General features: G+C 49.5%; 1 protein-coding gene across 2 annotated transcripts in view; it reads left to right on the top strand.

Annotated features, from left to right (window-relative positions):
* LOC123774177 (uncharacterized) overlaps positions 1-17,977 on the top strand; it is a 184,678-nt gene that overhangs the window by 74,844 nt on the left and 91,857 nt on the right. For both annotated transcript variants that reach the window (XM_069312714.1, XM_069312713.1), the window contains exons 3-4: positions 6,151-6,418; positions 11,324-17,240. In XM_069312714.1, coding sequence (XP_069168815.1) covers positions 6,151-6,418; positions 11,324-17,240 — 6,185 coding nt within the window. The remainder of the gene's footprint in view (positions 1-6,150; positions 6,419-11,323; positions 17,241-17,977) is intronic.

Below are 17,977 nucleotides of genomic sequence, written 5' to 3'. Positions count from 1 at the left end.
CACGAAGTAGTTACGCAAGCACTTACGAACCTGGGGACAAATTCACGAAGTAGTTACGCAAGCACTTACGAACCTGGGGCCAGATTCACGAAGCAGTTACGCAAGCACTTACGAACCTGGGGTCAGATTCACAAAGCAGTTACCCAAGCACTTACGAACCTGTACACCTTTCCTCAATCTTTGACGGCTTTGGTTACATTTATTAAACAGTTTACAAGCATGAAAACTTGCCAATCAACTGTTGTTATTGTTATAAACAGCCTCCTGGTGCTTCGGAGCTCATTAACTGTTTAATAATTGTAAACAAAGCCGCCAAAGATTGAGAAAACATGTACAGGTTCGTAAGTGCTTGCGTAACTGCTTCGTGAATCTGGCCCCTGTTTCGTAAGTGCTTGCGTAACTGTTTCGTGAATCTGTCCCCAGGACCGTTGGGTACAAGTCTCTCTAACAGTCGTATTTTGACGTATAAGGCCCCTCCTAAGGCCAAAAACGAATGTACTTCAAATCAAATCGGCTCGCAAAATGCAACCCGTTCTCGCAAATTCGTAAAGTCAATATTGACTTATTAACTACGTGCATAGGTGATATACTAAACATAATAGATACCCTTAAAAAGATTCATAGAAAACACCGACCTTACCTAACCTTGTTAGTATCTTAAGATAAGCATCTTATTGCTTCGTAATTACAATTATTACTTAACCTATACCTATTACAGGTTAGGTAATAATTGTAATTACGAAGCAATAAGATGCTTATCTTAACATACTAAGTAGGTTAGGTAAGGTCGGTGTTTTCTATGAATCTTTTTAAGGGTATCTATTATGATAAGTATGTCACCTATGCACATATTTAATAAGTCAATATTGACTTATTAAATTTGCGAGAACGGGTTGCAAAATGGATGGGATGTCCCGTTTTCTATACGTGGGTCCTTGGTTCAGCTAGGTTAGGTTCGGGCAAGTTAGTACATCACTTAAGTGACGTTGTGACCACTCGAAAGGACGCCAAACAAGTTAACCTAACTTAACCTAACTTAACCTAACCTAACCTAACCTAACCTAACCATGCTCAGCAGGTCCTATATATACAGCATGCCATGCTCAGCAGGTCCTATATATACAGCCTGTCATGCTCAGCAGGTCCTATATACAGCATGCGATGCTCAGCAGGTCCTATATATACAGCCTGTCATGCTCAGCAGGTCCTATATATACAGCCTGTCATGCTCAGCAGGTCCTATATATATAGCATGCCATGCTCAGCAGGTCCTATATATACAGCTGGCCATGCTCAGCAGGTCCTATATATACAGCTGGCCATGCTCAGCAGGTCCTATATATACAGCATGCCATGCTCAGCAGGTCCTATATATACAGCATGCCATGCTCAGCAGGTCCAATATACAGCTGTCCATGCTCAGCAGGTCCTATATACAGCCTGCCATGCTCAGCAGGTCCTATATACAGCCTGCCATGCTCAGCAGGTCCTATATACAGCCTGCCATGCTCAGCAGGTCCTATATATACAGCATGCCATGCTCAGAAGCTCCTATATAAACAGCTTGTCATGCTCAGAAGCTCCTATATAAACAGCCTGTCATGCTCAGAAGCTCCTATATAAACAGCATACCTTGCTGAAAAGGTCCTATATATACAGCATGCCATGCTCAGCAGGTCCTATACAATATGCATGTCATGCTCATCGAGCTCTGTATAACTGAGCGCCACGCCTAATAGGTCCTGTGCAACATGCATGCCATGCACAACAGGTCCTGTACAAAGAACTAGGTGCAGGTAAATCGGGGTAAGTCTCTTGCATGCGTAGGGCGTCTGACACCCCGTAATTATGTCGTATTGCGTAGTGGGGACTCAACCACGGCTAATTACACCCTTACCTGCACATGCACAGGTACTCAACATGCATGTTGTATGCTGCTCGTGGAGGGGATATGTGGTGGGTATGTGAGCCTCCGGGGCCGCTCCAAGCAACAGCCTGGTGGACCAAGCTCTCACAAGTCAAGCCTGGCCTGCGGGCCGCTCCAAGCAACAGCCTGGTGGACCAAACTCTCACAAGTCAAGCCTGGCCTGCGGGCCGCTCCAAGCAACAGCCTGGTGGACCAAACTCTCACAAGTCAAGCCTGGCCTGCGGGCCGCTCCAAGCAACAGCCTGGTGGACCAAGCTCTCACAAGTCAAGCCTGGCCTGCGGGCCGCTCCAAGCAACAGCCTGGTGGACCAAACTCTCACAAGTCAAGCCTGGCCTGCGGGCCGCTCCAAGCAACAGCCAGGTGGACCAAGCTCTCACAAGTCAAGCCTGGCCTGCGGGCCGTTCCAAGCAACAGCCTGGTGGACCAAACTCTCACAAGTCAAGCCTGGCCTCGGGCCGCTCCAAGCAACAGCCTGGTGGACCAAACTCTCACAAGTCAAGCCTGGCCTGCGGGCCGCTCCAAGCAACAGCCTGGTGGACCAAACTCTCACAAGTCAAGCCTGGCCTGCGGGCCGCTCCAAGCAACAGCCTGGTGGACCAAACTCTCACAAGTCAAGCCTGGCCTGCGGGCCGCTCCAAGCAACAGCCTGGTGGACCAAACTCTCACAAGTCAAGCCTGGCCTGCGGGCCGCTCCAAGCAACAGCCTGGTGGACCAAACTCTCACAAGTCAAGCCTGGCCTCGGGCCGCTCCAAGCAACAGCCTGGTGGACCAAACTCTCACAAGTCAAGCCTGGCCAGCAGGCCACGGGCTATGGTGAAACTGACGGCTGAGTGGACAGCGCTTGGGATTCATAATCCTAAGGTTCCGAGTTCGATCCCCAGCGGAACCTGAAACAAATAAGCAGAGCTTCTTTCACCCTGATGAACTGTTCACCTAGCAATAAATAGGTACCTGGGAGTTAGACAGCTGCTACGGGCTGCTTCCTGGGGGTGGAAGCCTGGGCGAGGACCGGGCCGCCGGGACACTAACCCCCGAAATCATCTCAAGATATCCTCAAGATAACCAGTAGTCGACTCAAGTATTAACATAATTCCACATCTTTTCGCACTAAATGCTATGAATAAAGTGACTTTATAAGTGCAATAGCCCCGTGGTGAGTCTATAAGTAATAACACCATTAAGAAACCTGCTAAGTAATGTCAAGTAACTTTTCAGTTCCCACTTAACATGAGTCAACTGGTGTCTTAAGTAAAACTGCGTAGTAGGGGGCCGCTGTGTTCATCAATCAGGTTTTTACACAAAATATATGCTAAATATATGTAAATATATGTAAATATATGTAAATATATGTAAATATAAATATATAATATATACTAAATAAATCTTAAACTTACACGCCCCCTGCAGTTTGGAAAGGTCATGGCTTACCTGGGCCCAGATTCATGAAGCAGTTACGCAAGCACTTACGAACCTGGGGCCAGATTCATGCAGCAGTTACGCAAGCACTTACGAACCTGGGGCCAGATTCATGCAGCAGTTACGCAAGCACTTACGAACCTGGGGCCAGATTCACGAAGCAGTTACGCAAGCACTTACGAACCTGGGGCCAGATTCATGCAGCAGTTACGCAAGCACTTACGAACCTGGGGCCAGATTCATGCAGCAGTTACGCAAGCACTTACGAACCTGGGGCCAGATTCACGAAGCAGTTACGCAAGCACTTACGAACCTGGGGCCAGATTCATGCAGCAGTTACGCAAGCACTTACGAACCTGGGGCCAGATTCATGCAGCAGTTACGCAAGCACTTACGAACCTGGGGCCAGATTCACGAAGCAGTTACGCAAGCACTTACGAACCTGGGGCCAGATTCATGCAGCAGTTACGCAAGCACTTACGAACCTGGGGCCAGATTCACGAAGCAGTTACGCAAGCACTTACGAACCTGGGGCCAGATTCACGAAGCAGTTACGCAAGCACTTACGACCCTGGGGCCAGATTCACGAAGCAGTTACGCAAGCACTTACGAACCTGGGGCCAGATTCATGCAGCAGTTACGCAAGCACTTACGAACCTGGGGCCAGATTCACGAAGCAGTTACGCAAGCACTTACGAACGTGTACATCTTTCCTCAATCTTTGACGGCTTTGGTTACATTTATTAAACAGTTTACAAGCATGAAAACTTGCCAATCAACTGTTGTTATTGTTATAAACAGCCTCCTGGTGCTTCGGAGCTCATTAACTGTTTAATAATTGTAAACAAAGCCGCCAAAGATTGAGAAAAGATGTACAGGTTCGTAAGTGCTTGCGTAACTGCTTCGTGAATCTGGCCCCAGGTTCGTAAGTGCTTGCGTAACAGCTTCGTGAATCTGGCCCCAGGTTCGTAAGTGCTTGCGTAACTGCTTCGTGAATCTGGCCCCAGGTTCGTAAGTGCTTGCGTAACAGCTTCGTGAATCTGGCCCCAGGTTCGTAAGTGCTTGCGTAACTGCTTCGTGAATCTGGTCCCTAATCTTGCAGGGGGAATTAACTCGTCCTCGACTCAAGTCCATTCCATCCAGCGGTCGACCCCACAGAGGCATTCATAAATTTTAACATGCTGTTCATTCAAAACGGGAATTTTCTCAAGTATAAATTAATATTATAATATATTAGCATATTGTGTATATATAGGCATAGGATAGGTTAGGTGTTTAGGTTCTGTTGGCGATTATTTGTAGTACGTGGGTGAAGCATTTATAGCGTTGTGATTCGAACACAAGTCGTCAGTGAAGCACTTGTTCCGGAAGTGTTCGAACGTCAGCAGTTGTGAGTCGTGTGTAAACCGTTTTTCATTCATAAACAGCTGAGGGTTTGGCGGGTGCATGGAATCACTTTTGGATCTTTGTTTGGAGGACGAGCTGCATGACTTACAGTTCGTTTCATTCGAACACTTCCGGAACAAGTGCTTCACTGACGACTTGTGTTCGAATCACAACGCTGTAAATGCTTCACCCACGTACTACAAATAATCGCCAACAGAACCTAAACACCTAACCTAACCTATGCCTATATATGCACAATATGCTAATATATTATAATATTAACTTATATTTAAGAAAATTCTTGTTTTAAATGAACAGCATGTAAAAATGTATGAATGTGTTTGTGGGGTCGACCGCTGGTTGGAATGGACTTGAGTCGAGGACGGGTTGGGACACTGACAGTCGTGATCACATAATTAATACTGTGTACCTAGAGAACATAGATCACCGAAATAGGTTCATGGACCGTAGTTAAGATTCCTTAACAGTCCTGAAACCTGTAGTTAAGATACCATAACAGTCTTGAAATATGTGGCCGAGTCAGTGACTGTTTGGGTGAGATTTTCGTCATTTTTCTTGCTTGTGTTACTCGTCCATCACTCGTCTTGCTTGTGACTCATACGTCAGGCTGCGAGCAGCCGCGTCTAACAGCCTGGTTGATCAGTCCAGCAACCAGGAGGCCTGGTCGACGACCGGGCCGCGGGACACTAAGCCCCGGAAGCACCTCAAGGTAACCTCAAGGTAGGTCCATTAGTGGAGTTAGTAGACAGCTTAGTGTGATAGGAAGGGGAGTTGAACTATCAGGAGGAAAGCGCCAAGCCATTACGACTGATTAGCACTGGGAAGGGGTCAGGATATGGGATGGGACGGGGGGTAAGGAATGGTGTCCAACCACTTGTGGACCGTAGGGGATTGAACGCCGACCTGCATGAAGCCAGTCGCTCTACCGTCCACCCCAAGTAGCTGGATAGTGTAATATGAAGTCAAAACAGTTTCAAGCGAAAGTAACTGTGGTTGTGATAGATAGGGGAGCCGGTCGGCCGAGTTGACAGCACGCTGGACTTGTGATCCTGTGGTCCCGGGTTCGATCCCAGGCGCCGGCGAGAAACAATGGGCAGAGTTTCTTTCACACTATGCCCCTGTTACTTAGCAGTAAAATAGGTACCTGGGTGTTAGTCAGCTGTCACGGGCTGCTTCCTGGGGGTGGAGGCCTGGTCGACGACCGGGCCGCGGGGACACTAAAGCCACCACAGCCCGGTTGGTCCAGCACTCCTTGAAGGAAACAATCTAGTTTCCAGAACATGTCCACGGTTGTTCCAGCAATATTTCTGACGCTCGCTGGTAGGACGTTGAACAACCGCGGACCTCTGATGTGAGAGAAGGTCGGACATTAACATATCACCCCCCACACACACACAGGTGAAGCCCCGTCAGGAGCAGGTAGTGAAAGTGAAGAGCTTCCTGCCGCCGCACGCTGACGAACCAGAGATCCACGTGTTGGAGTTAAGTCAAGATCTACTGAGATACGCCCCTAGCCTCTCCAACCTCTTGGCCTCCGACAACGAACTCTCCGACTCTCATGCAGCTTCTAGACTCAATCACTACGATGCTATCAGGAGACGCGAGAACTTCCTGCTGTGGGAAGAAGGGTTTCAGCGGACTGTCGAAGGCGACGAAGGGGAACGAGGTGAGTAGAGTCATGTGTATAGTTACGTGTTTATCTTTGATCTCAGGGTGATGGAGTCAGGTGTGTGGCTGTGTCAAGCCTATTCTTCCGTTGTTATTAAATAATTAGAGGCGAATAGAGTATCAGATTCGTAGAAATTTGCTAATGTGGAACTGATTTTTAAGTCTCTCTCTCTCTCTCTCTCTCTCTCTCTCTCTCTCTCTCTCTCTCTCTCTCTCTCTCTCTCTCTCTCTCTCTCTCTCTCTCTCAACAAAATATTATAAACAGCTGAAAACGTTTGAGAAAAGCCTCTGGGGAAAAACATTGTTTCAGACTCCATAGGAGTAGCTGGGGGTCACGACAGGAGCCGAATGTTCTGAATGAGGGTAATGGGGCCGACCCCGACCCGTCAAGGACAGTCCCCTACCACAATTTTTAGCCACGTTTTCATATTATTTCTATGTATTATATCTTTCTTGGCTCTGCTTCGTCTGTTAGTTTTGGTTCCTATAATATAGAATATTACTGAAATATAAAAACCACATCTATATAATTCGTAGAATAAATAGAATTACTAGTGTATAATTTAACAAATTATGACACAAATAATCGGAGAGGACTGTCTGGATCCTGAATTATATTGTCACTATAGGTTCGGGGACCTTGCTGCATGGGTAACAGCTTCTCCCCTGTATCAACCTACCCTGGCTTTGTGCCCTGGAGAGGCCACTCCAGACCGACAACCAGAGCTCAACTCCATAGTCTCCGAGGACTGCAGAATGCCTACTACTATAGGCTCGGGGGATATAATTTATCATGTATATTGTCACTATAGGCTCCGGGGATATGATTCATCAGTGAGTTAGAGAGTCATCAGGGACTCCGCCCCACATAACTCATCCATCTGGAATCATCTCGTCACCTTAGCTCTATATGAATACAAATGTGACTTAGTTATTCATACTTTTGTAGAGCCTACATGGACTCTGTAACCAGTGAATAGGGTCCAATGTTGGGCATCCCCCCCCCCCCTCAAATGGTGCCCAACCACTTCGGGTGGAGGGTAGAGCGACAGTCTCGCGTCATTCGGATCGGCGTTCAATCCCCGGACCGTCCACAAGTGGTTGGGCACCATTCCTTTTCCCCCGTCCCATCCCAAATCTTTATCCTGACCCCTTCCCAGTGCTATATAGTCGAAATGGCTTGGCGCCTTCCCCTGATAAGTCCTTCCCTCTCTCAAAACACTTAAAAATCATTCACTTGTTGAATCAACAAGCACAAGTTCAACTCTCCACGTAACTTGTAATGACCCAATTCCGTCAAAGCCTGTGTTCCAAGGTCCTATTACAGCTGAAAACACAATTACAGAGATTCAGGCACCGTATATTACATGAGATTACAACAATCATGTAATCAAGATATATACTAGAGGCAGGACCGGCCACACCACTTGAATATTAGCTGGTGAAGGGAGATTGGATACGGGAGGCTCGAGCTATGTGGCTAGATGTAATGTGGGTGTCAGTCGCTTCATAGTTGTAGGTTAAGTTGGGGTTACTCCCCCGCGTCTCTCTTTCCCTTGTCTTTTTCTCCCCAGCGTGTGTACAACTTTGCAGGACAAGAAAACCTTTCACCTCAAGCCAAAACATTAGCCAGCCTGGTAATACCATCGAGTTATACCTGCCGTAATAAGTAATTATTTTTGCTGCAATTTCTGGCGAGTTAATTATTTACGGATAATTTTATAATAATAATTTTGAAAACTAATTTATATAATGCTACTGGTACACCGATAATTAACGAAGGAATCATTAATATATATATATATATATATATATATATATATATATATATATATATATATATATATATATATATATATATATATATATATATAAACTGAAAACTCACACCCCAGAAGTGACTCGAACCCATACTGCCAGGAGCAACGCAACTGGTATATACAGGACGCCTTAATCCGCTTGACCATCACGACCGGTGGGTTCGAGTCACTTCTCGGGTGTGAGTTTTCAGTTGCATATAGTCCTGGGGACCATTCAGGCTTGTTCGCATAGGTGGTCTAGGCAGATGGAATACCAGTCACATAAAAACAACAAAAGAAACAAAAAGTTAAACAACAAGTAATCTTCACAGTGAGGTAAACTGTAGGATAAAGCAGAGAGAAAAAAAAAATTAAAAATACTTTGATAGAAAAGTGAAATTAAACAAATTACAAAACAAAATATCCAGGCTTGGCTCTAATACAAAGTGTGTAAAACAAACAAATTTACGTTACGTTAATGTATGGTGCGGGAATATTGCGAGTCAAACTGAATAGTTCCGTTACCATACCGGGATATGTCAACAGGTCTACTCAGCAGAGCACTCAGGAGTAATCTGAACTGTAGTGGGTTAGGTAGCCTTATTTAAACACGGCAACGGCCGTCCAGATGGCGCTGGTTCCTTCTTTAGCTATTAACCGGCTCTCGTAAACTGCTTGTTTCGGATGGCGTGAGCTGCCAGCGACCCAGGTGCGAGGTGGGGTGACGGGCAGTGGTGTATGGGGAGACGGGAGGTACTGTCTAGACGTCTGGAAGTAGTTACTGTTCCTGTGGCTGCAGTACTTGCATATATAGACGTGATATGGGTAGAATATATATATATATATATATATATATATATATATATATATATATATATATATATATATATATATATATATATATATATATATAACCACAAACTTGCATGAACACGCAAAGCGATTGTATTAGAAAGAACTCCTCTCGTAGAGGTAGAAGTTAGAACTCATAGATTCAAACCTATGACTGACAGGGGCAGTCCAAATACTCTGACCAAATAGCTACTAGACTGTTAAAAGTCATTGGAAGCCAAAAGTATTTATACAATGACACAACAGCTCCAAGCAGTCACAGGGCTTGAGGTGAGGTGGAGAGGTGTGTATACCAGTTAGTTGGTGGTGGTCGATGGTTATATACGGGCTATTCATGCCCGTGCCACCTCTTGGGTTGCTTAATCTTCATCAGTCAATTAGTTGATGGTGTCACTTCTTTCTGTCTTGGTGCCTTGTTCTTCTTCTTGGTCTTCTTCATCTTTTTCTTTTGCGGTCTTCTCGTTGATATAGCAATGTCAGTTGGGTTGGAATGTGTGATGTCAAGAAGGAAGTCCTTAGGGCTGTAATTAGGTTTCGATGTAAGAGGCGGTATTCCCACAGAGACGTCCTCATCCGACGATAAGTCTGAAGGGCTGTGAGCTAGCGCAGGGTTCAGTAAGGCATGGTAGGTGCAGGTACGGGCTGGCTTAGTTGGGTCGCCTGCTCCGTTTTTGTGAGTGTCTTGATTTTTTCCAGCAACTTGGCGGCGTGTTTCGGATACTCAACATAGTATTTGGGGTCAATAAGGTCTGGGTGGAGTAGGGTCACGACAGTCTGTGACCCAATGTATAGTGGTCATTGTACCATTTTTCCTTCTTGCTCTTCTTTAGATCTTCCTCACATTCAGGCGAGGAGTCACAATAACGTGGCTAAAGTATGTTGACCAGACCACACACTAGAAGGTGAAGGGACGACGACGTTCGGTACGTCCTGGACCATTCACAAGTCGATGCATTCAATTTGAGAATGGTCCAGGACGACTTGGGAATGGTCCAGGATGACTTGAGCATGGTCCAGGACGAACCGAAACGTCGTCGTACCTTCACCTTCTAGTGTGTGGTCTGGTCAACTTCCTCATATTCTTGTTCCAGAGTGCGGGAACGTTTCTCAGTATGGGTAGCAGCTTGCACGTTGCAGGCATCTTCCATGTAGCACAACACAGGTTCATCAGGATCGTCGTTTGGAGCTAAAAGAACTGTAGCCTCTGCAGGGTAAAATGTATGTTCCTTCCTTAGATAAAGTGTCTCTAGGAGCAAAGATTAAAGGAGTTGATTCTGTAGACAGGTGGTCTGATGCTGGTTGCTGAGGTCGGGAGTCAGCAGACAAGAGATCTGCGAGTGCAGTTGGAGAAACGGTGATGTCAGAAGCTGAAGTGGTAGAAGTGAAGTGGCTGAAGCTGAAGTCGTGAGAAGTTCTTCGGGAACAGTGAAGTTGGGAGGCCATTTGCAGCGTAGAGTATGTTGAGAATTCGGACGAATTCCAAGTAGTTTGGGCCTGCCATCTTCTTAGCCAGGTGCGTGTGTGTGTAGAAACAGTTCTGTTAACGGTGTTGGGAGCAGGCATCTGTTGCGAAGGTTGGCTTGGTGCTTGGCCGAGAGTGGTGGTGATGACCGCACAACACATTTGCCTGCAGGCTGTTCAGTAGCTCGTCCTCCTCCCGGAAGCTCCGGAAAATTGGCGGCTTGCATGTTGAAATATGTTGGGGGAAGAGCGGAAGACGACTCCCTAGCATCAGACGTCTTTTTGATTTCGGTGATTCTGGTAGGGCACACAGCGGAGGCGCCAGTATACTCACTCGAGCAATGAAGGCAGTGAAGATATTTATCATCACAGTTCTTGAAGTGATAATCCCCGGCGCACTTGCTACATCGTTGTTGCACTTCTTCGTGAAGTGGTCGTAGCTGTAGCACTTATAACATTGTCGAAGTCAGTAGTAACGTTCCTTGGTGAGGCGTGCTAGCTATACCAAAGCAGTGAAATCCGCAAAGGTAGCTTCTTCCGGTGTCTTGAGAATAGCCTTCATGGTGGCGAGGTCGCTACCAGTTACAGTGATGAACGTGACAGCAACAGCAGTCAATGAAGAGTTCTGATCGTTGATGCTGGCGACGACGCCGGTGACTGCTTCCTCGGAGATCAGGGAGCTCACTCAGCGGACGAACACCGTCCTGGCTGTAAGGTAGTCACAAGGTGGGGTGAAGATCAGGGAAGGAATGGATAGAGATTTTAACCTCTTTTTTTCCTATTCCTGACAGGTCGTGCTTCTGGTGAGAGTGTGGAGGTGGCGGGGAGGAAGTGGAGTGACCCCAGGAGGTGGGTGGAGGGATCTGAACGCTGGGGCGACGCCAGGCACAACGCTGAGGGCTGGGGCGACGCCAGACACGACGCTAGGCACGACGCTGAGCGCTGGGGCGACGCCAGACACGACGCAGAGCGCTGGGGCGACGCCAGACACGAGGCTGAGCGCTGGGACGACGCTAGGCACGACGCTCTGCTCCAGAAAGAACAAGAAAAATGGGATGCCGTAAGGGCAGGCAGAGGAACAGAAAGAGGCCAAAATCCTCAGAGAGGGGCGAAACGCGATCATCATTTGCAAGGAGTAAGAGACGGTGACCAGCGGAATGGGAGAGAGACTGGACAGGAGAGCAGCAATGACCAGCTGGAAGAGCAGATCTCTTCCAGACGGGCCAGAGATGCAAGTGTTGGACAAAATGATAGAGAAAATGGCGAGATTTTCGGACCGATCGAAGGACAGATGGACAAGCGCAAGGGAATGGACAGAGGAGAAACAGAAGAAATTATTTACAATCGACACGAGCGAGCGGTCGACGGACAGAACGGTGGAACAAGTGACGGGCAGGATGGGGCAACCAGTGACGGACGGGAGGCAGGGACCAGTGACGCTCTGTCTGGCGGAGATCAGGAGAGCGCCAGGAGGAGGACGGTCATACGGAGGAAAGACAGGAACAACGCCAGAGGAGACGGGCAGAGCGATGCCAGCGGAGACAGCTACAGCGACGGACAGGCATTACCCCGGAGCCACACCCAGCCCAGGAGCAGGGGAAGAATCAAAGGAAAGGGAGGAGAAGGCAGGAGTGTAGGGAAGACAGATGGGAGAGGTGGAGCGAGGAAAGAGAACCGTAGGAAAGGACGGAAGGGAAAGGAGAAGGAAGGAACGAACGAGGAACAATTGGCAGAAGAAGAAGTCGAGCAGGAAGATGGAACAGGTGAGATAGGAATAAGAGGAGAACAAGAAAACGTCCGAGGCCAGACACGACCAAGACAAGGAAAGAAGAGTCAGGAAATCCACGAAAATCAAATGAGACGACGAAAGAGAGAGAACGAAGGAAGAGGCGTGAAGAAGCAAATCAAACAACAGGCAGAAGAGAATGGGGAAGTGGGAAAGAGTCGAAGAGAACTGAGAGCAGAAGAGCAGGAAGTTCAGGAAGGAGAGAATGTGGACAATATAAGAGAAAACGGGAGTGGAGAGCAAGATCAGAGCCAAGAATTACATCTTGAACAAGAGGATAAACGTCTTGTATTTGGCCGAGGTAGAAGAGCTGCAGACCAAGATGGTGGTGCTGACGGTGGTGGTGCTGGTGGTACTGTTAGAGTTGCTGGTGCTGGCGAAGATACTGGTGCTGGTGCTGCTGGCGGTGTTGTTGGTACTGGCGGTGTTGTTGATGCTGGCGGTGAGGTTGGTGCTGGCGGTGTTGTTGGTGCTGGCGGTGCTGTTGGTGCTGGCGGTGTTGTTGGTGCTGGCGGTGTTGTTGGTGCTGGCAGTGCTGCTGGCGGTGCAGTTGGTGCTGGCGGTGTTGTTGGTGCTGGCGGTGTTGTTGGTGCTGGCAGTGCTGCTGGCGCTGGCGGTGCAGTTGGTGCTGGCGGTGTTGTTGGTGCTGGCGGTGCTGTTGGTGCTGGCGGTGTTGTTGGTGCTGGCGGTGTTGTTGGTGCTGGCGGTGCTGTTGGTGCTGGCGGTGCAGTTGGTGCTGGCGGTGTTGTTGGTGCTGGCAGTGCTGTTGGTGCTGGCGGTGCTGTTGGTGCTGGCGGTGTTGTTGGTGCTGGCAGTGCTGCTGGCGCTGGCGGTGCAGTTGGTGCTGGCGGTGTTGTTGGTGCTGGCAGTGCTGCTGGCGCTGGCGGTGCAGTTGGTGCTGGCGGTGTTGTTGGTGCTGGTGCTGGTGATGGCCGTGCTGCTGGTGCTGTTGGTGCTGACGGTGCTGTTGGTGCTGGCGGAGCTGCTGGCGCTGGCGGTGCAGTTGGTGCTGACGGTGCTGTTGGTGCTGGTGCTGGCGGAGCTGTTGCTGCTGGTGCTGGCGGAGCTGTTGCTGCTGGTGCTGGCGGAGCTGTTGCTGCTGGTGCTGGCGGAGCTGTTGCTGCTGGTGCTGGCGGAGCTGTTGCTGCTGGTGCTGGCGGAGCTGTTGCTGCTGGTGCTGGCGGAGCTGTTGCTGCTGGTGCTGGCGGTGCTGGCGGTGATGTCACTGCTGGTGCTGTTGGTGCTGGTGGTGCTGTTGGTGCTGGCGATGCTGGCGGTGATGTCACTGCTGGTGCTGGCGATGCTGGCGGTGCTGCTGGTGATGGCCGTGCTGCTGGTGCTGGTGCTGGCGGTGCTGTTGCTGCCGATGCTGGCGGTGCTGGCGTTGGCAGAGCTGTTGGTGCTGGCGGTGCTGCTAGTGCTGGTATTGTTGGCGATGCTGTCGGTGCTAGTGATGGTGGTGCTGGCGGTGCTGTTGGTACTGCTGGCGCTGACGGTGCTGCTAGCGCTGACGGTGCTGATGCTGTTGCTGGCGGTGCTGCTGGTGCTGATACTGATGGTTCTGCTGCTGCTGTTTCTGGCGGTGCTGGCCGTGCTGGTGGTGCTGGCCGTGCTGGTGGTGCTGGCCATGCTTCTCGGGCTGGCCGTGCTGCTGGTGCTGCTGCTGCTGCTGCTGCTGGTGCTGGTGATGCTGCTGGTGGTGCTGCTGGTGCTGGTGGTGCTGGCCGTGCTGGCCGTGCTGCTGGTTCTAGTTCTGCTGCTGGTTCTAGTGCTGCTGGTGCTGCTGGTGCTGTTGCTGTTTCTAATGCTGGTCATGCTACTGGTGCTGATGCTGGTGGTGGTGGTGCTGCTGGTGGTGCTGCTACTGGTGGTGCTGCTACTGGTGGTGGTGCTGCTACTGGTGGTGCTGCTACTGGTGGTGGTGCTGCTACTGGTGGTGGTGCTGCTACTGGTGGTGGTGCTGCTGGTGGTGGTGCTGCTACTGGTGGTGGTGCTGCTACTGGTGCTGCTGCTGGTGGTGCTGCTACTGGTGGTGGTGCTGCTGCTGCTGGCCGTGATGCTGGTGCTGCTGGTGGTGGTGCTGCTACTGGTGGTGGTGCTGGCCGTGATGCTGGTGCTGCTGCTGGTGCTCCTGGTGCTGGGCGTGCTGTTGCTGCTGGGCGTGCTGCTGGTGCTGTTGATGCTGGGCGTGCTGCTGGTGCTGGGCGTGCTGTTGCTGCTGGGCGTGCTGCTGGTGCTGGGCGTGCTGTTGCTGCTGGGCGTGCTGCTGGTGCTGCTGATGCTGGTGCTCGCGGTGCTGCTGGTGCTGGGCGTGCTGTTGGTGCTGGGCGTGCTGTTGGTGCTGGGCGTGCTGTTGGTGCTGGTGCTCGCGGTGCTGCTGGTGCTGGCGAGGGAGCTGGTGCTGGTGCTGGTGGTGCTGCTAGTGTTATTGGCACAGGTAGAGATGGTGGTGGCGGTGCTGCTGGTGCTGGTGGAGATGCTGATGATGGTGACGGGGGTGCTATAGGTACTGGCGGTGGAGTCCGTCCTGACGGATATGTTGATGTTCCTGCTGACGGATATGTTGGAGCTGCTGCCGACGGATATGTTGGTGCTGCAGACGGATATGTTGGTGCTGCTGACGGATATGTTGGAGCTGCTGCCGACGGATATGTTGGTGCTGCAGACGGATATGTTGGTGCTGCTGACGGATATGTTGATGCTCCTACAGACGGATATGTTGGTGGTCTTGCTGACGGATATGTTGGTGCTGCTGGCGGATATGTTGGTGCTGCAGACGGATATGTTGGTGCTGCTGACGGATATGTTGGAGCTCCTGCTGACGCATATGTTGGTGCTGCTGACGGATATGTTGGTGCTCCTGCTGACGGATATGTTGGTGGTCTTCCTGACGGATATGTTGGTGGTCTTGCTGACGGATATGTTGGTGCTGCTGGCGGATATGTTGGAGCTCCTGCTGATGGATATGTTGGAGCTCCTGCTGACGCATATGTTGGTGCTGCTGACGGATATGTTGATGGTCTTGCTGACGGATATGTTGGAGCCGTTACTGGTGCAGAAGGAGACAACGGCTCTAACGAAATTGGCGCCAGAAGTGGAGCGGACTTCGATGCCGTAGGAGTCGAAGAACCTTTCTTTGGCATCTACCTTCGGGGTGACGATCGAAGTGAGGAAACTATGGAGGATGGAGGACTCGAAGCCCACCGAGGAAAGAGAACCAGCCGTCCTGATGGGCAAGGTGGTGAGATCGAAGGCTTCGCAGCGGCAGCAGCTGTGGCTGGGGAATACATGCTGTGGCGGCGCATCAGCGATGGGCAGATTGACACTTTGAGGCCTCAGGAGGATGCTGCGTGGAACCCGAGGCACTCCAGGGCCATGAGTGACGGAATGGTCGAGAGGCGAGGCATTGGACGGCACGCTAAGTATGGGCCAGCACGATACGATGGTGGTCGAGCAGGTAAGGTAAACATTGCTGGTCGAGCAGGTAAACTGAATGACGATGGTCGTCGAGCAGGTAAACTGAACAACGATGGTGGTCGAGCAGGTAAACTGAACAACGATGGTGGTCGAGCCGGTAAACTGAACAACGATGGTGGTCGAGCAGGTAAACTGAACAACGATGGTCGTCGAGCAGGTAAACTGAACAACGATGGTGGTCGAGCCGGTAAACTGAACAACGATGGTGGTCGAGCCGGTAAACTGAACAACGATGGTGGTCGAGCAGGTAAACTGAACAACGATGGTGGTCGAGCCGGTAAACTAAACAATGGTAGTCGAGCTATCGCACTACTTGAGGATCGAAGACAACAACAAACTGATTATAAGAGGGAAGCTAAGAATGGCCGAGCAGGGTTAGAGAAGAATGGCCGAGCAGAGTTAGAGAAGAGCGGTCGATCAAGAGAACAGAATGATCACCTGACTAAAGAAACGAATAATGGCATAGCTGTAGAACGGAACGGTCGATCTGAGGAACCTCATAATGGCCGTTCTGTAGGAAAGAAGGATCTAAGACCAAGAGGAAAGGATGCTCTAGCAATAGAACGAATAGATAAGCATCAAAGAGGAACGAAGAATGCCCAGTCAGGTCACGGAGAGAATGATATAGAAGGCAAAGATGATAATGGAAGCGAAAGAACTGAGAACAGACAAGTTAAAAATGGATTCGGAGCCAAAAGACAGAACAGTCAAACCAGAACAGGAAATGAAAACGTGTTTGGAAGACAGCGAAAAGGTCTTCGACCAGGATTAGACGCTGGACGAACCTTTAACGAGAAGGGCCATCAAGCTAACGAACGAGGCTTCGAGGGAAGAGATGGAACAAGCGACTTCGAAACACAAGACGGCAGCAATAATCACATCAGAGCGAGACAGGACGATCAAACAGATAATCAGAGATATTTTCAATTAGATGAGCACCATATAGGCGGTCTGATTTACGCAGGCGACGATCAAGCAGGGAATTACGAACCAAATGAACGTCGCGATTATGACAGAGATGAAATAGGATATGAAACCAGCGGATCAGTAGACGGACGAAGAGACAGACAACCAAGAAAGGACAGTAATGGACGGAAAAACAAGCGAAATGTAGGACTAACGGACAGGCGAAGCCCCGAACACGCAAACAAGCGAGCAACACGACACAAGACAAGCAAGAAACTCTACAGGAAAACAGACGGAAGAAACAGACACATAGACAACAACAATAGACAAATACCCGCAGAAAACGACATCTGGGGAAGCAGCGGAGAGGAGGAGAAAGAGGGAGAGGAAGCAGAAGACAAGGACGAGGACGAGGAGAGGCAGCGAGGGAGAGACAAGGACGAGGACGAGGAGAGGCAGCGAGGGAGAGACACGACAATCAGGGGTGGCGCCCCCTACCTCGACCCGCCAACCTTCAGACAGCTTTACGCGCTCGACAGGTGAGGTGGTGTCTCGGCTCTCTCTCTTTCTCCTGCTTCTTGAGTTACTGGTTTGTTGATGTGTGTTTGTGGTTTGTTGATGTGTGTTTGTGGTTTGTTGATGTGTGTTTGTGGTTTGTTGATGCGTGTTTGTGGTTTGTTGATGTGTGTTAGTGGTTTGTTGATGTGTGTTTGTGGTTTGTTGATGTGTGTTTGTGGTTTGTTGATGTGTGTTTGTGGTTTGTTGATGTGTGTTAGTGGTTTGTTGATGTGTAGGTGTTAGTGGTTTGTTGATGTGTGTTTGTGGTTTGTTGATGTGTGTTAGTGGTTTGTTGATGTGTGTTAGTGGTTTGTTGATGTGTGTTTGTGGTTTGTTGATGTGTGTTTGTGGTTTGTTGATGTGTGTTTGTGGTTTGTTGATGTGTGTTAGTGGTTTGTTGATGTGTGTTTGTGGTTTGTTGATGTGTGTTTGTGGTTTGTTGATGTGTGTTTGTGGTTTGTTGATGTGTGTTAGTGGTTTGTTGATGTGTGTTTGTGGTTTGTTGATGTGTGTTTGTGGTTTGTTGATGTGTGTTTGTGGTTTGTTGATGTGTGTTTGTGGTTTGTTGATGTGTGTTTGTGGTTTGTTGATGTGTGTTTGTGGTTTGTTGATGTGTAGGTGTTAGTGGTTTGTTGATGTGTAGGTGTTAGTGGTTTGTTGATGTGTGTTTGTGGTTTGTTGATGTGTGTTAGTGGTTTGTTGATGTGTGTTAGTGGTT

The sequence above is a fragment of the Procambarus clarkii genome, chromosome 73, assembly GCF_040958095.1.
Source record: "Procambarus clarkii isolate CNS0578487 chromosome 73, FALCON_Pclarkii_2.0, whole genome shotgun sequence".
Lineage (NCBI taxonomy): Eukaryota > Metazoa > Arthropoda > Malacostraca > Decapoda > Cambaridae > Procambarus > Procambarus clarkii.
The sequence above is the reverse complement of the archived record's forward strand: the minus strand, read 5'-3'. Positions and strand labels throughout refer to the sequence as shown.